The sequence below is a fragment of the Barbus barbus genome, assembly GCF_936440315.1.
Source record: "Barbus barbus genome assembly, chromosome: 36".
Classification (NCBI taxonomy): domain Eukaryota; kingdom Metazoa; phylum Chordata; class Actinopteri; order Cypriniformes; family Cyprinidae; genus Barbus; species Barbus barbus.
In genome coordinates, this window is record NC_136714.1 from 8,853,222 (window position 1) to 8,875,437 (window position 22,216).

General features: G+C 41.4%; 1 protein-coding gene across 1 annotated transcript; it reads left to right on the forward strand.

Annotated features, from left to right (window-relative positions):
- Positions 1–627: 627 nt before the first annotated feature.
- Positions 628–15,847, forward strand: LOC306855592 (multidrug and toxin extrusion protein 1-like; the record flags this gene model as incomplete). Its single annotated transcript, XM_079394362.1, has 17 exons — positions 628–810; positions 1,274–1,375; positions 1,457–1,525; positions 1,602–1,750; positions 2,007–2,049; positions 2,161–2,205; positions 2,777–2,874; positions 3,020–3,117; positions 3,721–3,834; positions 3,922–3,989; positions 6,449–6,557; positions 6,741–6,816; positions 7,109–7,178; positions 7,432–7,564; positions 15,271–15,365; positions 15,444–15,522; positions 15,615–15,847. 17 exons carry the CDS (start codon positions 628–630, stop codon positions 15,845–15,847), a joined length of 1,764 nt encoding a protein of 587 aa, XP_079250488.1.
- Between the last annotated feature and the right edge of the window lie 6,369 nt (positions 15,848–22,216).

The window sequence follows — 22,216 nt, forward strand, 5'->3', positions numbered from 1 at the left end:
GGATTGTAGGTGGGGGAGTGAATAACCAACACTCTCTCCACCCTCAATACCACGACTGAGGTGAGACCCTTGAGCAAGGCACCGAACCCCCAACTGCTCCCCGGGCGCCGCAGCGTTGGCTGCCCACTGCTCCGGGTGTATGTTCACTACTGAGTGTACACCTGGATGGGTTAAATGCAGAGCACACATTTCACTGCTGGTTATACTCTGTATAATTGTGTATGTGACAAATAAAAACAAATTTTTTTTTTTTTTTTTTATTAAAATCTGAATCTCATATCATGTTGTTATTCTGGTATGTAAATTGTTGTAAAAAAAAATCTGAATCTCAGATTATATATATATATATAAAACGAATTAAGTTCCACAGTCTCTATTACCTCTATTGAAATTTCAGTTTAAATGTTGGTGCCCCTTTAATGAAACCTGACCCGAGCATGCAGTGACTTTGTTTATGTAATAAGCTGTGGAGCAGGCAGGGCTAAACTTACTACCACTTTTTTAGATCCACCCAGACGTCTGCCTGCAATGGACCTTTAGCACAATATCTTTCATGCAGATGTTGTCCTGTATTGTAACCAAATATAAGCTGCTTTGCATCAGTTAAAGACTTTAGAAATAACGAAAATGGACAGTATTAATACAGTAACCCAGATAAACTGGGACTCAAAACGGGAGAAAAGTGATGATGATCAGTCAACGTCAAGTTCACAGGTTGTTTGTGGAGGGTGTCGAAAGAAACTCCGGAGTTTGTTACCAGTGAATTATAAAGAAGAAATTGTAGAGTTGCTAAAACTGGCTGGACCAGTGGTAAGTGTGAAAGTGTATAGATTTTAAAGGCTCTGTAAACTTTGCTTGAAGCCAATCAACTAACCAGTTATCGAGATGATTTTAATTCAGTGTTGACTGAAAAACGTTTAGTAAAGTTCAAAATTGTAATTTCTTTGAATGGAAAATTAACCTTCACAATAAAACAAAATATCTGTCTATCTATCAGTCTTATAGATACATCTATATAAACACATTTTCTTAGACTTGTTTATTAAAAAAAATAAAATAAATAAGCTGGTTCCACCTAATTGAGTAGTAAGTTTAGCAGAATAATGTAAAATAATTATCAAGACGTAGTCTTGTAATCAGTAATCAGTTTTGTCTCAAGAATAGGGGACATGACAAATCGAACATACAATATTGTTGCTCTAACACTGAAAAAAAAGTGACAATGTCTTGTGGTTGTTATCACATCCTCAAAATGTTTCCTCTCTTCGTGCAGTTTATATCTCAGCTGATGATCTTTCTGATCAGCTTCATCAGCACTGTGTTCTGTGGACACTTGGGGAAAACTGAACTGGCCAGTGTGGCTCTGGCTATTGCTGTGAGTTCACAAATGACTTCATTATAGTGGCATTCTTTAAAATGCTCATTACATTTGTAAATACATCCTTTTTGCTCCCAGGTTATTAATGTGACTGGCATCTCCATTGGCTCTGGATTGGCATCTGCATGCGATACACTCATCTCTCAGGTCTGATAGTGAATGTTCAGTAATGTGAATGCCGTTTGTACTAATGATTTAATCTGAATTGAATTGTGTCCTCCAGACGTTTGGCAGTAATAATCTGAAGCGGGTGGGTGTGATACTGCAGAGAGCGATTCTCATCCTCCTGTTGGCATGTTTCCCCTGCTGGGCACTGCTCATCAACACCGAGCCCATCCTGCTGGCTGTCCGACAGAGTCCCAGTGTGGCCAGGTCTGACACTTTCAGCATTTACTGGATGTTATGCATTAACTAATGTTCTTGTTTAGCAAAACGTAGCTGAATCTGCTGATAAAACACTAGTTGTCAGGATATTTTAAAGAAAGTAAATTACACAAGTATTGTGAAATAAGTTGGATTAAACATAATGTCACATCATTTGGACATGTGACAGTCACATGGACCTACATTTAGTGTCAGTGAAGCTTCTTTAACTTTGTGTGATTATTTTCTCTCTCTCTCTCAACAGTCTGTCACAACTCTATGTAAAAATATTCATGCCTGCTCTGCCTGTGAGTGACACATTAAACATTTTAAATGTTTTCACTATAACTATGATTAATTCATAAATACAAAACTTCCACTTTATGTTCCACTATATGACTTTTAAGAACTATTTTCAGGCTGCCTTTATGTATCAGCTACAAGGACGGTATCTTCAAAATCAGGTAAACCCAGGCAATGTTTTTCCATTATTATTGTGTGTTTATTTTGTGTTTAGTGTTCATATATAGCCTTTAAAACACACTTTAAAAAGTGGTAACAAGCTATTTTTACCTTAAATAACTATTTCTACCTGATTTAAGCAATAAAATATGTGTGTGTGTGTATGTGCATGTTTATGTGGTTTATGAGGACACAAATTTGTATAATGCCATGGGTATGACAGAGGTATTACAATATGAAGGTGGTTTATGAGGACACTGCCTATGTCTCCGTAATTCAAAAGGCTTAAAAAACATACTAAATGGTGTTTTTTTTTGAAAATCTAAAAATGCACAAAGTCTCCTGTGAGGACTAAGTTTAGGTGTAGGGTTGGTGTAGGGTAATAGCACACACAGTTTGTTCAGTATAAAAACCATTACGCCTATGGAGAGTCCCCATAAACCACAAAAACCAACATGTGTGTGTGTGTGTGTGTGTGTGTGTGTGTTTAAGTGATTTAGATATTGTAAAACTTTTTAATGTTTTTTAATGTTACCATTTTTCCAGTATGATGGTCTGTTTTTCTTTGTTTAGGGTATTATTTGGCCTCAGGTCATCACAGGAGCAGCAGGAAACATCCTCAATGCTTTAATAAACTACATATTCCTTAATCTGCTTAATCTTGGTGTGCCGTAAGAAGCTGTCTATATTCTGTTTATCTTGTTTCCAGGGATCTTAGTTTGTTTTCATTTATTTCTAAAGAACCAAGGCTTAAAAGTAATAATGAGGTCGCAATAACCTATTGTTTTTTTCTCTCTCATTTTTTCTGACTCACAGAGGATCTGCTGCTTCAAACACTATTTCCCAGTATTCTTTAGCTGTGTTTCTCTATGTATACATCCGCTGGAAGGGCCTGCATAAAGCCACATGGGATGGTGACTGTTTTATTTGGTTTTCAAGAGAGTGTATGGTTTATGATATAGGACACAAAAGATTTGCTCTGTTTTATAGTGCAATATGACATTCAAAACTTAAAAGAGTCAAGGAATGTGTCTGGTAAATGTATTTTCACCACATGCTTTTTCAATACAAGCTAGTTTTGAAATGTTTAAATGTTACTATAGTTAATCTTTTTTTATTATTATTCCATGAATTACACACCTTTTAAAAATGGTTTAAACATTAAATGAATATTTCAAAGGTGCACTTTCACTTGCGGGAGAAATATGTAACAGTTTTATGTGTTGGTGCAAAGTTTGTTGTTTTCTTTTTTAATATTTGACCAGAAAGTAGTTCACTATGTGACTTTTTAAAATGGTGTGGTGGAGAGTTCACTGGAATGTTTCTGATGAGTCATGTCTCACCAGGTTCATTTTATAACATACTGCCATCATAGGCACTCAGTGTTGAAACATCATATCTTTTTTTGCTAATCTTCATCTGTTATTATTGAAAAAATAAATCTGGTATTTGATTTATAGTTAATTAATCTGACATATAAATGTGTTAAATATGTGTATTTTTCCCATGTATCCTAGGCTGGTCTCTTGACTGTCTGCATGAATGGGGTGCCTTCATTTGCTTGGCTTTTCCCAGCATGCTCATGCTATGTGTGGAGTGGTGGACATATGAGATTGGTGGATTGCTAGCAGGTTTGCAATATGTCATTGTTTTTATGTAATTAAATTTGTTTTGAGTCATGGATATATTTGTGATCTTGATGTATTTTATTGTTGTAGGGCTTATCAGTGAGACTGAGCTGGGAGCCCACTCTGTTGTGTATCAGCTGTCCACTATTGCATATATGGTAGGTGTACCAATGTTGTCTTAACCTGTAACAAAAACAAAACTGTATACTTGCACTGATCTCAGGGGTCTTCTCAGACTTAACAGCACCAGCTTTTTACTGGTCAATGGGTCAAGATATTAGCATTATGTTCACATAAAAGATAAACTGAAATTGGAACCTGTTGACAGAACTGTGGAACTAAGAAGTGCCACATTTCTGTTATTCCACATTCACTATTTACATTACTTAAAGTATCATTTCTCATTAGCAAACGTTATTTTGTTATCCTCTGCATGGGTGGCGAAAACAGATACCTGGGTTGGTGACAGCAGCCAGATCATACAGTGTAACTAAATACACCAGCCTTTTATTTATTTTTTCTAAAACAACTCACTGTAATATATATCAAATTGAACAAATGATCAAAGTATTAGATCCTGGCAGCTGTAATCTTGCATATTTGTATGAAGAGCATGCACAGGAATGCAGCTGAGTAACCTGTACCACTTTACTGAAAATGCAGATTTTCCCTCATGGGAAAGAGTTTTGTGTGAGGTTAAACTTAAAGTCTGTAACAGCTGCCAAGCAACCACAGACTTAGCCCATTCTTTAATTAAGATTATTAAATCTAGCCCCAGAAATAACTAAAATACGTGATCTCATGATAATTTGTATGTATTTTACGTAAAATGTGGTTCTATAAAACGTACATTTACTTATGTTTTTACAGGCACTAAGACATGCAATACTGACGTATTTTCAGCATTTAAACGTGCAAAACTGACGTATTGACGACATCTAAAAATAAATAATTATGAATATTGAAATCGCGGCATTAATTGTATTATTAGTTGTCATATCAATTTCCTTGTTTTCAGTTGCATCATTAAATTGTTTACTCGTTTTGTTGTGTGATTTCTGGTGCCAGCTAGCTTCCAATACTAGGCCTATATAATGTTAAACAAGACTTCAATTCAAACCTTAAAATAAATAACATTTTAAATCGTTTAACCTTTACTTGTCATGTAATGTTTACTTCGTTTGCCATGGGCCACAAAAAAATTATCCGACATGCTGTGACTGACCTATAAAAAACACCAAAACCACAACATAATTACGAAACGAAACAATTTTATTAGTGCGCTGTAATCCAGATCTTCAGAATCCATAAGACTGCGAGGAACAGACCCAAATCCAAGCCTTTATTTGGCGATCTTCATCTCCATCCCGAGCAGCAAGTCCAGTGACCATAAACAGCAAAGCCAGCACTGACTGACGCGCTCGTTTCGAATTCAAATGTTGCCGCTTCAAAAGACTGCAGGATAATCGAACGCTCATTGGCTCTCGCCTGCATTCGTCACAGATTGCGACATGCCATGTTTCTGGTGAGGTGTGTGTTTGAATCAGGTTTGAATGATGCGAGCGCGCGCGCCTTCACGAGTTCACTGAGAGCAAGAGGATCAGAAAAATAATCTGTATAATATTTTCAGCGATTAACAGTATAAATCCTGCTCTGCACCTCACACAAACCTGTTGTATTCCGCTAGAGAGGACTGCGGCTGCAACGCATCGTAATTTGGACTACTTTTGGTAGTGCTTTTGACATTTTTGCAATAAATAAATGATTGTAACGTTAATCTGCCTGTCATGTTTTTCTTATACTGTACAGAAATAGCTTTGTTAGGTTTAGATGTAGAAGTGGGATTAGCGACTGTAACATTTTTAATGCTATATTGTTACGAAAATTTTCTGCATATTTCGGTCAATTGCGTTTTATATTTGCTATAAAATGGGTAAGGGGTCTAAAATCCGAATTGCTTTTTAATAAAATTATAAAAATGCATATTCGCTGCAAAATTGGTAGGTTTAGGTTTGGGGGTAGGTTAAGGGGTCTAAAATCTAAATTGCTTTTTAATAAAATTATAAAAATGCATATTCGCTGTAAAAGGGGTAGGTTCAGGTTTGGGGGTAGGTTAAGGGGTCTAAAAATCTAAATTGCTTATTGAAAAAATGGTAAAAATGCATTGATATGAATATCTTAATGATATAAAAGATACGTAAATATTTTAAAGTTTTTTAGCTAAAAATACGTATTGATTTATATGTTTTAAACGTTGAAATACGTCTAAATTGTACCTTTTAACGTCAATAAAAACGTACAAAAATTTACGTTTTGTTCCTGTAAATGTTACGTATTAATACCTATGTATAAACATGAGACCAGGCTGGAAATACTGTACATGTACTGTTTGTTAAGTTTTAATAATAAATACAAAAAAAAAAAAAGTGACAAAAATCATTGCTGTTGAAATAGAGGATAGTAGAATAATCATTTCAAAAAGAAAAACAGTTACATCAGCAACAAGTTCTGTTTCTGAACATCTGTGATGAATTATATTTTAATTCCTTAAAGTATTAGCTTGAACATACGTTTTTTTGCTTTTGTCATTCAGTTTCTTATTATTCTCACCTTTCAGTTTCCACTGGGATTTGCAGTGGCAGCCAGTGTGAGGGTGGGAAATGCACTCGGAGCTGGAAACACAGAACAAGCCAAGCTGTCTGCTAAAGTGTCTTTAGCCTGTGGACGTATGTGATCTGTTCATCAACAGCTTAACTGCCATAACTGATGCTTAAGATGCCCAAATGTTTCAAAGAAAAATTGCATAATTAAACATTGTTTATTATAAAAATGTACATTTACGTATATAGTTATTTGTTTATGGTTGCTGGTTTTGGTTTACCTTCATGGTGTGCTTTATGTTTTTCTAGTGCTTGTTTCTTGTGTGGTTGCAATCTTAGCTGGAAGTTCAAAAGATATTATTGGATACATCTTTACCACAGAAGAGTAAGTGTTTACAGAAATCTACTATTCAGATTTCATTACACTAAATAGCAATATAACATTTTACATTGGATATTGAGTATATTCCAAGAATTGTACTTACAATACCAAGACGGTACACTTCTATTAATATGAAAATGAGAAACTGCAACATGCAGTATGTCAGCTTGTGTAAAGAAGTCCCATCTTCTGAATAAATATAAATTTTTGGAATCGTATTGGGAGCATGTAATTGTGGCCATTAAAACATTCAACAATTAATATCTGATCTGTGTACTAAACTCTCTCTCTACAGGGACATAGTGCTCAGAGTATCAGAGGTCATGATCATATATGGCTTCTTTCATCTATTTGATGCCATTGCGGTAAGATTTAATTGGTCCAATATTTTATATTTTAGTATAAATTTTGCACTAGAAAAAAATATCTGAACATCTGTAAATATGCATTTTAGTTTTAGTAATTTAGTTTATTACATCACTGGTATATTGTTTTTTTCTTTTTTCATAAAAGTTTGTGGTTATATTCTGATGTCTGTAATTTGCTTTCAATCTTTATTTCTGGTATTCACTTCAGATATTGTCAATGTCTGATATATATATTTTTTTCTATCTTTAGGGCATTACAGGTGGCATTGTCAGAGGTGCTGGAAAGCAGCTGCTCGGTGCTCTTTGTAATATTGTGGGATATTATTTTGTGGGATTACCAACTGGAGTGTCTCTGATGTTTGCTCTCAGCATGGGCATAATCGGTAGGTGTCTTGCGAACACATTCAATCTTGGGAAGCCACATGATAACAAAAGAGTTTAATGTGGTGAAATAGAAACATTCTCAGTGGCTTTGCTTAAATAATTTCATCCCTCTGGTGCTCCTGTTACTTTTGACCAAAAAAAAAAACACTTAGAATTTTGAATGTGTGCCTGGGCTACCACGCTGAATGGCTTGACTCTTCTAGTCCAGAAATGTCGTTAACAAACAGATATCACGTTGCAGGCTGATGGAGGTGAGAAAACCCAGCAACCATCCGAGCAAGTATCAAAATGTAAAGTTTTTAAAAAATGTTATTGTCACCGACATAACCCTTTGTCCTCTTACTTGAATAAGTGAAAAGCCATTAGGAGCGATAAATGAATGACAGGAGCATAACGAAACATCGCCCTTGGAAATAAATAAACACATTATTGGAGTATGGAGATATTTTTGTTGCATTATTCCAAATAAATAGATTATGATCTACATAAAGAGATTAACAAAAATAAGCATATTCACAAATAAATTGAATGAGATCCACAAATAAATCTTAGGCTGATGATACACTGGGCAACTTTTTGAGCAATGTTGCAGTCAATGGGCAACCAGGTGAGACACAGGGCCCACGACTAATCTAAAATATCCAAATAGAAATTTGTTACCCATTCTCAATGGGAAAGTGCCCAATCAACGTTGCTCAAAAAAGTTGCCCTGCAAAATTGCTCAAAATGTATAACACGGAGTCACATAATTTGTCAAAGTTTGGATGAATTAATCAAACATAGGTCAGTACACTTAAATCGTCTATGGACTATCTGTAAAAAATTAAGCCGCAAAAAGACTATTTAAATATGAATTCTGCATGTTCTGTGTGTCTCTGTATGTGGATGGCACAGACGCGCGGTTTTGATTACCACACACACACACACACACACACACACTGAAGTGTTTTCCGCATCTGCCGTCTCACTAAATGAGGACATAATGAACAACATCCCCAGAACTGCTCTGATGGTGCATTCACACCAGACGCGAATGAAGCGTTAAGCGCGAGTGATTTATATGTTAAGTCAATGAAAAAGACGCGAATAGACATACTGCGAAGCGAATGAAGCGAGTAAACTAAAATGTTCAAGCTTCCAACTACGCGCGAATAGCGCGATTTATTCGCTTAAAGCCAAGTTCACACTACACGACTTTACACGTCGGCAGATCGCTGTGCCGTTCAGACTACATGACTTGATTGTCTGTCTTTTAGTCGTTGTGACGTTCACACTACATGACTCTATGTAAATTATCCGCTACCAGGGGTTACACTACACGAGCTGACAACAACTCTGTGACCCAACTACTCGATTCGGTCCCTAAACCACGTTTTGTCATGAAAACACGCGAGAATTGACCGTTCGCAAAGAGCTTGATTGACAGGTGATCTGACCAATCAGAACATGTATATTATGTGCCGCCGCTGTTATATTGTCAGCTCGGAAAATATGTAAATGCGCATGCCCAGTAGCCGCAGATGTCTCTTCTAGCCTTAACCCCAAATCAGATAGGAGTAGATTAAATTCGGTGGACTTAAAATGGTGTGTTCCGCGGTTGAAATTAAACACCCACCGGCGGGGGGAGCTCAGAGGCCTCGTATGCCAAAGCCATGGCACCCACAATCCACCTACTAAGAGGAGGGCTTCGTAGCAGGAAGACCCCTCTTAGGCGGACCATAGCACACGGGCAGCTGGTCCGCTTTCTCCACAGGGAGGACCTGTGGATGTATGCGTCTAGTGCTCGCACTGGACACATACGGTTGTGCTTCTCCTGGTCTGGCTCCCCGAAGGGAGGAGGACAGAAGGCCTGCAGTACGACCGGCTGTGGAACGACCGATGGGACCTTCGGAGCATACCCCACGTGGGGGTAGAGGAATACTTTCGCCGAACCGGGCGCAAAGTGAATAGAGGCCGTAGTCAGGGCCTGAAGGTCACTCACCCTCCTCAGAGAGGTGATAGCCAATTAGAAAATGGTCTTGATAGTGAGGAGTCTCTCAGTTATCTCCTGAATGGGCTCGAAAGGTGCATTGCACAGAGCCTCCAGAACCACAGCCAGATCCCACGTAGGGACGAGATCGTACCGGAGGCCTCAGCGCACCGCGGAGGAAACGTGTAACCAGGGGGTGTCTACCCACTGACTGGCCACCGGTAAGGGCGTGGTATGACGAAATAGCTGCCACGTAGACCTTAACAGTGTAATGGGTTACCCCTGCGGAGAAACGGGCCTGCAGGAACTCCAGTACTGCACCAACGGGGCAGTTGACTGGGTCGAGCTGGCGGTCCCCGCACCAAGAAGTGAAGAGCCTCCACTTCAAGGCGTACAGTTTCCTCGTAGAGGGAGCTCTGGATTGGAGGATGGTCTCGACAACCTCGGTTGACAGACCGGAAGCTATGAGCTGTGCCCCCTCAGGGGTCACTCCAACAGCTTCCATCACTCCGGGTGAGGGTGCACCTCGGTGCCCCCGGCCTGTGAGAGGAGGTCCCTCCTGACGGGCACTTCCCACGGAGTGCCGTCGAGGAGAGATATCAGGTCCGAGAACCATACTCGGCCCGGCCAGAACGGTGCTACTAACAGTAGACTGACCTCGTCCCGGCGCACTCTCGCCAGAACTCCAGGGAGCAGAGCGATCGGGGGGAAGGCGTACAGACGGAGCCTCGGCCACGTCTGTACCATAGCGTCCAGTCCCAGAGGAGCTGGAGGGGTCAGCGAGAACCAGAGAGGACATTGTGCTGACTCTTGAGTCGCAAAGAGGTCCACCTGGGCCTGGCCGAAAATACCCCAAATCTGCTTCACCACCTCGGGGTGAAGCCTCCATTCCCCGGGCCTCAGCCCCTGCCTCGACAGGATGTCTGCTCCCACATTGAGATGCCCAGGTATGTGCATAGCTCTCAGAGATAAGAGCTTGCCCTGGGACCACACAAGGATCTGGTGTGCCAGCTTGTACAAGGGGCGCGACCGCAGACCTCCTTGGTGGTTGATGTAAGAGACCACTGCCGTGCTGTCGGTGCGCACCAGCACGTGGTGATCTCTCAGGTCTAGGAGGAAGTGCTTGAGTGCACGGAACACCGCTAACATCTCTAGCCGATTGATATGCCACGTCAGGTGGCAACCTCTCCACAGACCGCGGGCAGGGTGGCCACTCATGACCGCACCCCAACCGGTGAGGGAAGCGTCCGTCGCTAGCGAGACGCGGCGACAAGGAGCTCCCAACACCGGGCCCTGGGACAAGAACCAAGGATTCCTCCACATGTCGAAGGCACGGACACAACGGCGTGACACTTTGACAGCGCGGAGTGAGTTTCCCCTCAGGGAGAACCCCCTTGGTCTTGAGCCACCACTGTAGGGGTCTCATGTACAGCAGGCCAGAAGGTATCACGCTGGACGCAGCTGCCATGAGCCCCAGCAGTCTCTGAAACTGCTTGACAGTGAGTGACTGGCCTTCTCGCACTCTCCTGACTGTAGTAAGAATCGACTCGATCCGAGCAGGGGACAATCGTGCCTGCATCGTGGTCGAATCCCACACTACGCCTAGATAAGTGATTCTCAGAACCGGAAAAAGCACACTTTTCTTGACGTTCAGTCTCAACCCCAGTTCTTTCATGTGGGCGAGAACGACATCTCGATGCCGAACCGCCAACCGCTCTGATTGAGCGAGGATCAACCAATCGTCGATATAATTGAGTATGCGGATGCCCTGAAGCCGCAACGGGGCCAGTGCCGCATCCACACACTTGGTGAAAGTGCTAGGCCGAAGGGAAGAACCCGATATTGGTACGCTTTGCCCCCAAAGGCGAACCTCAGGAACTTCCTGTGAGAAGGAAGGATGGAAACATGGAAATATGCGTCTTCGAGATCTATCGTGACAAACCCGTCCTCGGACCTGCTTTGAGTCACGACCTGCTTGATAGTAGGCATCCTGAACTTCAGCTTTCTGACTGAGCGGTTCAGTAGACGCAGATCCAGTATGGGCCTCAGCCCTCCATCCTTCTTCGGAACAATGAAGTACCGGCTGTAGAAACCGGACTGGGTCTCGTGAGGAGGAACCAACTCGATGGCTTCCTTCCTCAGCAGAGTACCAACTTCCTGTTCTAAAACCAGAGCCTGCCCGGGGTGGACCGCAGTCATAACAACCCCGCAGAACGGCGGGGGTGGCCCGCCGAACTGAATACGATAGCCTCTCGCTACGGTCTGCAGGACCCAAGGAGACACATTCGGCAGCCGCTGCCAGGCTGTCAAATGCTCTACTAAGGGAATCAGTCTCTCGAGACTGACCTCTGGTGCAGCCAGACCGCTGTCTCGAAGCGGCGCACCGGAAGGAGGCACATGGCCTGGCTGCTGGGGCGAGTTTCTCGGCTCCGCGCTGCCGGGCGGACAAACCTGAGAAATATACTCGCTGGGACCGGCTGTGCCCTGGAACAGCGGCAGCGTCAGCAGACAAGTCCCTGGAGGACACCGAGGGGAGACGGTCACCGTGTGCCCCGGTGTAAGCCGCTCCACCCCAGTAGGGTTCGTCCTCCGTAGTCCTGGGGCTTTTTTCTGATTTAAAGGCTGCAAACACTGCAGCTTACAAAGCTTTCATAGTTATATCATATTGGGGTGACAGAGGCGGCGAAACCTCGTGAACGCTTGTCACATCAACCTCCTCAGAGGAAGAGAGACGAAGCATTGAGCCCTCGTCTCGGGGGAAGAGACAGCTTCCACACCGAGAGACGGGGCGCCAGATCTGGCTGATACGGGAGGAGATCAGCCTGCGAGCCCCACGAGTGCAGCCGCCGCTCTGCCTCGGCAGCAGCGGGACCGGTACCGCGTGGGGAGCTCGCGAAGGCTCCCTTCTCGAAGAGAGCCCTCCGGGTGCGGAGACCGATTTTGCGTGCTCCGCACCCAGGCAGACCACGCGCAAATCGTGTGTGTCCTCGCTCATGATATAGCGAGGGCAAGGATGCACACACGACTCAAAACATGGTCTGAAAGCTTCACCCCTGAGCTTGCCCTTGGCTTTGGCATGATACTGAAGCTTTCCACTTAAAACTAGGACAAACAACAGTAAATAAGACTGACACACACAGAGCGCTTCGCTGAATGACAAAAAGCTGAAGCCGGCTCCGCCGCACGTGCTTATATGCTTCCTGGTCGTGACGTCACCCCGCCCGTGACGCCTCGCCCTTGTTTGACTGATTACACATCATATTCAGAGTCTGGTCACGCTGAAGGCGTTCCCATATGCGTTTTCGACGCAGCTCGAAGTTCCTGGAAGGGAACCAGTCCTCCGACCACGGCCAGGAGTGCCGATCCCAGAGAATCCAGTTCTCAAGCCACGGCCAGGAATGCCGATCCCAGAGAATCCAGTTCTCAAACCACGGCCAGGAGTGCCGATCCCAGAGAATCCAGTCTTCAGACCACGGCCAGGAGTGCCGTTCCCGTTCCCAGAAACTCCAGTTCTCAAGCCACGGCCAGGAGTACCAATCCCAGAGAATCCAGTTCTCAAACCACGGCCAGGAGTGCCGATCCCAGAGAATCCAGTTCTCAAACCACGGCCAGGAGTGCCGATCCCAGAGAATCCAGTCCTCAGACCACGGCCAGGAGTTCCGTTCCTGTTCCCACAGACTCCAGTTCTCAAGCCACGCCCAGGAGGGCCGATCCCAGAGAATCCAGTTCTCAAACCACGGCCAGGATCGTCGTTCCCAGTTCCAGGGAATCCAGTTCCCCATTGAGCCCAGGAAGGACACCTGACCCCCATTCCAGTCCTCCTTTATCTTCACTGGTCTCTGCCAACCCCGCTCCTCAAAAGCGCCCTCAAACACCCGCTCCTCAAGAGCGCCCTCAAGAGCCCATTCCTCTAGTGCGCCCTCAAGCGCGCCCTCAAGCACCTGCTCCTCAAGAGCGCCCTCGAGAGCCCATTCCTCAAGAGCACCTTCAAGCGCTCGCTCTTCTAGAGCGCCATCCTTTTACCAAGACTGGATCCCAGAACCAGTTCTAGTGCTCGAGTTTATACTAATGCTAACGTCAAGCTTAAAGGCCAAAGAAGCCATTCAGGAACCCCTTGAATGTACCGCCAAGACCAGGGAGGTCGTCGGTGAACCTATGGCCTACCTTATTCCTGCAGTAGTAGTCATTGGTAATCGGTCTGTGGCCTATGTTTCTGCTGCGCCTGCTCCACCCTGCTGGACTTCGCTTCAGCTCTGGTGGGCTTCAGCTTCATCTGCTCCGAACTGGTGGGCTTCGGTTCCAGCCTGGTGGGCTTCAGCTTTATCTGCTCTGCCCTGGTGGGCTTCAGTTTTACCCTGGTGGGCTTCAGCTTCATCTGCTCCACCCTGGCGGGATTCCTGCTCTGTTTTCCTCCATGGATCTCCATTGCATGGACTGGGCACTCCATTCCTCCTGGTTCCTCCACTGCTTCGCCTCTGTTATTGGAGTGTCTGGAAGTCGCTCCTTCGAGGGGGGGATAACTGTCACAGTCACCTATGGAACTGCACTGCATTTCCCAGCATCCCTCTGGCCACTCACCTGCACTCCGTCATTATCACTCACACCCGACCTCTATCAGGGAATCCTCCCCACCTGGTACTACCAGTCATGCTCCCTATATAACATCACTCAGTCCAGACACTCATTGTCTGGTCTCGAGGCTACAAGCTCTTCCTCTGTCTTACCACTTACCTGCTGGATCGTTGAGGCCCAGTGGATGTCTTCCTCCAGTTGATGCTACCGAAGGGAAAGATAAGGACGATTATCTCCTCAGTTTATTAAGCTTCATTGAAATCTAAGTTATTGCACTTACCTGTTAAGGTCGTCTTCAAAGCCTTTACTTTACTTACCCTCGTATGCCTCTCCATTCAATGTGTGACAAGCAGAGTCGGCGCAGAGAACAATTACATATTATAGAGCACTTGCTGCTGCAACAACACGATTGTTTAAATGCTGCCGCTTAAGGCTTAGTAATTTGCTCCTGCATTGAATACAAGGAGCATAATTTGCTTTTTGGGTTAAAATAATTTCTTAATATGAAATTCGAATGGCATGACAGTTAGGTTAGCCTGTACAGAAATTGAAATCTACACGCTAATACACACTATACTCATAGTCACTCAGTGCTGATGTTGTTAATATTAATCATTTGAGAATAAAGTTTAACAATAATAATTTGCATGGTTTGATGTGATATGAGCTAACTGATCTTTAGATTAAATCACCATTGGTAGCGCGATTTATGGTAATGCTTTCTTCCTCAGTTGGTCAGAACAAACGGGGCAGACTTGTTACTTACTTGTTCAGATGACAATATACGGTGAAAATTCTTATTTGGGTCATATATTCCAAGGTGTAGGCTAGAATCTGTGATTGCGAAGTACAGTAAATATCCACACCGGTGCGGTGACTGATAGCCACACGTACTCCTCAAAACATTGGCCGCTGCACAGCCCACGCAAGGAAGATAATTCCGCAAGCAGCTGCAATTCCAGGTTTTCAAACAGAGATGGTGACAGAGGCAAAACTTACGGACTGCAGCTTTAATTGAATAACGTTTCACTCAAGGTGTTTGGTCACTTTTAACTGCCTAAGGAGTACAAGTGTGACTCATAAGTTAGGAGCATTAGCGGTTTAAACTGTTACAAAGCTGAATGCATCCATCAATCTTTTCTTGTCTCTTCTCTCAATCGTTAGGTCTGTGGATTGGGTTTTTTGGATGTGTTTTCCTACAGTCTTTGTTCTTTATCACCCTCATTTGCAAACTGGACTGGAAAAAAGCGACTCAAGAGGTGGGTCTATTTTATTAATCCACATCTATTTTCTGTTTTGATAGATAATAACTTAAGCCTTTATATTTTTATTTTCAGGCCTTGATCAGAGCAGGTGTACATGCCCCTAAGACTAAAGATGAAGCTTATGCTATGGAAAATAAGGGCTGCACAGAAGGTACTTTCTGTCTGTGGTGTAAGATAAATTAACAATATTTTCAACTTTCCCTGTTGACTGATAATATTGTCCTTTGTCTTATCCTTGTACAGAAGTACCACAGGAATCCCAGCACGCTGAAGAAGGCCAAACATATGCAAACACAGACGTGGAAGGGCTCGGTGAAGGAGGAGGAATAACAGACGCTGGCACAAAGATCACAGTTGGCTCGGTTTTGACCACCAAACAGCTTGTTATCCGTCGAGGTCTTGCTGTTTTCTTCATGCTGCTTGTACTAGCTGGAGGGATTGTGTTAAATGAGGTGCTCACTGGATTTCTCAGATGAGAATAATAAATTCAGAGCTTTGTTTGCAATCCAATTTTGTTTTTTTTGTTTTTAGAAAATCCACCATTGTCTGGCCACCTAAGCAAAGTTAATAGTATTTTAGCTAGATGATTGTTTTATTTATTTTTCTATTTATTTTTTAATTCCAAGCAGCCTTTTTGCAATCTCTGGTATTAGATGTGTTAATTGTGTCATGGACTTGCACTGTGAAAGTAAAACATTTATGGAAGTGATGTTTTTTCATGATAAGCTTTAATGGTTACTTGACATGTATTTTTAATTTATTGTCAGTATTGGGTTTGTTTGTCAAGCACATTTCCACTGAAGACCATTTTTACCCAAGAAAAAAATCCTGTGAATGTATAGTTCTTTTACTAAAATATTCATATACTTGTCAAATATTTTAGGACATCTAAGGGACCTTATTTCAGATAATAGGTTACACTTTATTTTAAGGTTCCTTGTCACAGTGTAATTATACATTTAAAAACTATACTTATGGTTAGGATTAGGGTTTGGCTTACGGTTACTTGCATGTAATTATGCATACTTAATTGTTATTATAATAGTATGTATAATATATGTAACAAGGACACCTTAAAATAAAGTGTTACTGAAAATTATTGAATTAGCGGAACCCACAGAGAAATCTGCATGGGGAAATCTTTTGTTTTTACACAATTTCAATTTGCACGGATTCCTGTTGACATGACTTGATTTTGCTTGTGAAAAATTGCAGAACAATGGTAAATGTGACAGCACTTTTAGCCTGTGTTTATTTAGATTGCATGGTGTTGACCCGCACTGAAATGAAACTGTATGATCCTTGTGTTTTTGTCTTGATTTATAAACACTTTAATGCAATGAAATAAATGTTCTCAACTGAATCTTCTTATAAACTGAAGAATCACACACAAAGTGTGTGCCGTTTGATGCTGTAACTGACTTTTGAAGGTGTAAAATGAGAACTATAGGCATGCAAGTGTTATATGTTGAAAGTGTCTTGTTTGGTCACAGATGGAGAGGTCTTGACCACCGAAGAGATGGATGTCTGTCGAACACTTGCTGCTTTTCTACTAATGCTTATAGTAGCCTGAGGGATTAAATGAGCACATTCATTTCTTAGATGAGCATGATAATTAATTATTGTGTCAAATTATGTTTTTTTCACACCAAAGATGTTAGGATGTCTAATTATGCCTTATGTTGTTTTAGACTATTTGAAAATGCATAAAAAGAGCATGATCTTAGCAAATAATTTGTGAATAGCTGATGTACAGTACTTAAAGGGGTAGTTCACCCAAAACTGTGTAATTTACTCACTGTCAAGTTGTTCCAAATCTGTATGAGTGTCTTATGTTAAACACAAAGGAAGATATTCTGAAGAATGTTGGAACAGTACTTGAGGGCAAGTTATTTTCATATTTTCATTTTTGGGGTGAACTATTCCTTTGATTATTCTAAATGATTTTTATTGTAAATGTAAAATGTGTCCTGCAAAAGAAAGAAAGTGTGATCAGGCAGCAGTTTCTCTCAGGCACACACTTTTTCAATAAATGCGTTGACCTATGCACAACTCTTAAATTCACTTGACTTTTACAATAGTGAATGATTCACAACAGAGGCAGATCTGCAGGAAATATGTCTAGAGAACAGAATGTTTTAAAATATGTATCCTGCGCACAGTACAATATATAACCACGTTTAAATGGAGACAGAGGTTCAGCCAGATGGTGCAATTACATTACCTACCAGTAGGGTCTGACAAGCTGAATAAAGCTATTGCTTAAGGCCACTTGGTCTGTCATCAATGGATTAGACTTGTTTGTTAAGAGATAACCACTAAATGCCCTCTCACTTTCCCACATTCTTGTCACAACCTTTACTGTCAGAAATAAAGACTTACATCATAAATTAGACTTTAATCAGTATTTATCCATCTACTTAATTGTTTACTTATTTTATTTGGTTTTAACCAAATAAAACCTTGTCAGCTTAATCCCAGACACTGGCTCAGGAGTAATATGTAAGTGCTTGTATTATTTGACTAAATAGTAGTTTATTGTGTCGCACTTTAAATTATTTGAAAATGATTCTGATGTGTCAGATTTGATATACACTCACTGGCCACTTTATTAGGTACACCTTGCTAGTACCAGGTTGGACCCCCTTTTGCCTTCAGAACTGCCTTAATTCTTCATGGCATAGATTCAACAAAGTTTTGGAAACACTCCTCAGAGATTTTGATCCATATTGACATGGTAGCATCACACAGTTGCTGCAGATTTGTTGGCTGCACATCCATGATGCGAATCTCCCGTTCAACCACATCCCAAAGGTGCTCTATTGGATTGAGATCTGGTGACTGTGGAGACCATTTGAGTAAAGTGAACTCATTGTCATGTTCAATAAACAGGTCTGAGATGATTTGAGCTTTGCGACAGTGCATTATCCTGCTGGAAGTAGCCATCAGAAGATGGGTACACTGTAGTCATAAAGGGATGGACATGGTCAGCAACAAAACTCAGGTAGGCTGTGGCGTTTAAACGATGCTCAATTGGTACTTAGGGGCCCAAAGTGTGCCAAGAAAATATCCCCCACACCATTACACCACCACCACCAGCCTGAACCATTGCCACAAGGATGGATCTATGCTTTCATGTTCTTTACGCCAAATTCTGACCCTACCCTCTGAATGTTGCAGCAGAAATCAAGACTCATCAGACCAGGCAACATTTTCCAATCTTCTATTGTCCAATTGGTGAGCCTGTGCAAATTGTAGCCTCCGTTTCCTGGTCTTAGCTGACAACAGCGGCACCCGGTGTGGTCTTCTGCTGCTGTAGCCCATCTGCTTCAGGGTTCGACGTGTTGTGCGTTCAGAGAGGGTATTCTGCATACCTTGGTTGTAACGAGTGGTTATTTGAGTTACTGTTGCCTTTCTATCATCTCTAACCAGTCTGCCCATTCTCCTCTGACCTCAACATGACATTTTCGTCCATTTCGTGCACCAACAAACATTCCACATTCAAAGTCACTTAAATCCCCTTTCTTCCCCATTCTGATGCTCGGTTTGAACTTCAGCAAGTCATCTTCACCACATCTAGATGCCTAAATGCAGTTGCTGCCATGTGATTGGCTGATTAGCAATTTGTGTTAAAGTGGCCGGTGAGTGTACGCACACAGATATTTGTTTTGAAATCTGTAGATAAGGTGCGCTCAGCCATTTTATTTGTGTGACAAAGAAAGAAAGAAAGAAAAAAAGAGAAAGAAAAAGAAACTGTGAAATGAAAACTTAACTACACTAGTTCACTAACACAAATGGTTGTTTACCTGTTAATGCATCAAGATATTAGAGGGGTAGGCCTACTTTCAATAAAACTTGATGTGAGTACACAGGGACGTTTATGTAATAAACTCGTGGAGTTCAGCAGGCAGGGCTAAATTTACTACCAACGTTTGTTACCGGTGAATTATAAAAAAGAAATTGTAGAGCAGGTGAAACTGGCTGGACCAGTGGTAAGTGTGGTAATAGATTTATTAAGGCTCTATGGTGTTAAACTTTGATTATATCCTATCAACTAACCAAATATTGAGACAAGTTTTCTTTCACTGTTAGCTGACAATGACATTATTTATAAATCTTTGTTTTGTAAGGTATGGGGTTTCTAATTTTGAATGTAAATATTTAAATCAAACACTGAAATAAATTAAATAGCGTAAGTTGTGGTCTGACATGAAACTGAATATTCATTTGATAAATTGTACCTTAAATACCTCCAAAGTCACAAATTAAAAACTAAATTAATTTATATTTATAATAAATATTTAATTGTAATGATATAAGCACATTTTTAGTAGTCTATTTTATTTGAAGAACATGACATAACATGATCAGTTTTCTAGAATAACATAGGTTTATTTCTCAAGAAGTGGAAGTATCTGTTATTGAACACTGAACATGTTTCCTCTCTTCGTGCAGTTTATATCTCAGCTGATGATCTTTCTGATCAGCACTGTGTTCTGTGAACAATAAATATAAAGTAAATATGTCCTTTTTGCTCACAGGTTAGTAATGTGACCAGCATCTCCGTCGGTTCTGGACTGGCGTCTGCTTGCGATACACTCATCTCTCAGGTCTGATAGAGAATGTACTATCTATGAGTGAATATGAGTGTCACAAACAGAGGCGGAAACAACAGGTGAGTGAAACAACAGGATGATTTATTGAACAGAGGATGTTGATAGAGCAGAGAGACTGGCAGGTAAGGAATCCGGAGAGAGAAACAGTTCAAATGGGTCTTAGCTGTAAACTGATCAGAGTCCTTTCTTTGCAGTAACAACAGAGAGCGGGAATCAGGATCAAACCAGGAACTGAGACGGGGAAACGCAGGAGGATCGCAGGAGAATCTGGAAGGTAAGTAGCACAAGTAAGTACAGCTGGGTCTGGTGAATGTTCAAGGCCGTGAACAGTAGACCAGACGGTGAGTGTCTGTGGGAAGCGTGCATTTAAAGGGGAGCTGATGAGTGCTGATGCGTGACTGCAGGTGCGGGTGATCAGAAGGCAGGTGATTGTGATCTGGTGATTGTTGTGGCCGGTGACTGAGGTGGCTGTGAATCCCTGACAATGAGTTTAATTTGTGTGCCATCTGAATTGAATTGTGTCCTCCAGACGTCTGGCAATAATAATCTGAAATGGGTGGGTGTGATACTGCATAGAGGGATTCTCATCCTCCTGTTGGCCTGTTTCCCCTGCTTGGCGCTGCTCATCAACACCGAGCCCATCCTGCTGGCTACAGAGTCCCAATGTGGCCAGGTCTGATAAATTCAACACTCGCTAGATAAACTTCAGACCAAAGTTCCTTACATTTACCTTTTATCCAAACTGACATTTATATATATGTGTATGTGATATTTTGCATGACCTTACATTTTTTATTTATTAATTTTGAAAATTCAGCTTTGCCAAAGTAGGCTATTACATTTTCAAATAGATATAAATAGAAAACAGTTATTTTAAATTCCAATAATATTTCACAATATTACTATCTTTACTCTTTTTTTCATCAAATAAATGCAGCCTTGGTTAGCATAAGAGATGTCCTTCAAAACATAAAAAAACTTAGTACTTTAGCAAAACTTACCTGAATCTGGGTAAACAATAGTCATTATATTTGTGATGTGATTAGTATATCATTGCAGTGCAACAATTTGATGCAAAAGTTTGTCACTAGTTTTCAACTTTCTAACAGTTGCTTTCATTGTGGCTATTCAGCAATTTTCAAAAATAAACAGTTAATTAATATGATTTGGTCATGTGACAGTCACATGGAACTACAGTCCTGTCAGTGAAGTTTCTTTAACAGTGTGATCACTTTCCATCTCTCAACAGTCTGTCACAGCTGTAAAAATGTAAAAATATTCATGCCTGCTCTGCCTGTAAGTGACACATTACTTTAAATTAAACTGTTTAAATATATTATCCTGCAAAATAAAACTATAAAGAACTATTCCACTAAATGTAAGTAACAATGTGGAAGTATGAAATGAGCATAAGAAAGTTTATGTTTCCATCCAGTTATGCTTTAATCACTGTCTTTGTTACCATACTCAGGCTGCATTTGTCTATCAGCTGCAGGGAAGGTATCTTCAAAATCAGGTCAGGGCTCTGTTGTTGAAGATCTTTCTTTCTTCTTTCTTCAATTGGAAGAATTTTTGGGGCAGACCTGACCTGTTGAAAAGAGATGGCCTTCATCCCTCTTGGGGTGATGCCGCTCTTCTCTCTAGAAATTTGGCACATAGTCTTAGAGTTCGTACTTGACTAACTGGGGCCCAGGTCAGGAAGCAGACAGACTGGCTAAACCGACCGTCTGCTAGCCTCCTCACGTCACAGAAGTCAGTTAATTCTCAGCACATAGAGACTCTTTCACCTAGATATCACACTAAAGAGACTGTGTCTGTTCCTTGAACTAGAAAATACAGAAACCATCCAAACCAAAGTAAGAGTAACAATTTAATTGATGTTCAACAAATAAAAAACAGATATAATATAGATAAACAAATGATAAAGCTTGGCTCATTGAATATTAGATCCCTTTCTACAAAAGCACTTTTTGTAAATTATATGATCACTGACCATAAACTAGATGTGCTTTGTTTGACAGAAACCTGCCTAAAACCAGATGACTACATTACGAGTCTACCCCCCAAGATTACAGTTACAAACATGAACCGTGTCCAAAAGGTAAAGGGGGAGGTGTTGCCACAATTTCTAGCAATATTTTCAGTATTTCTCAGAGGTCGGGTTTCAAGTATAATGCGTTCGAAGTAATGTTGCTTCATATAACGTTATCCAAAGAAACAAGTGTTAAT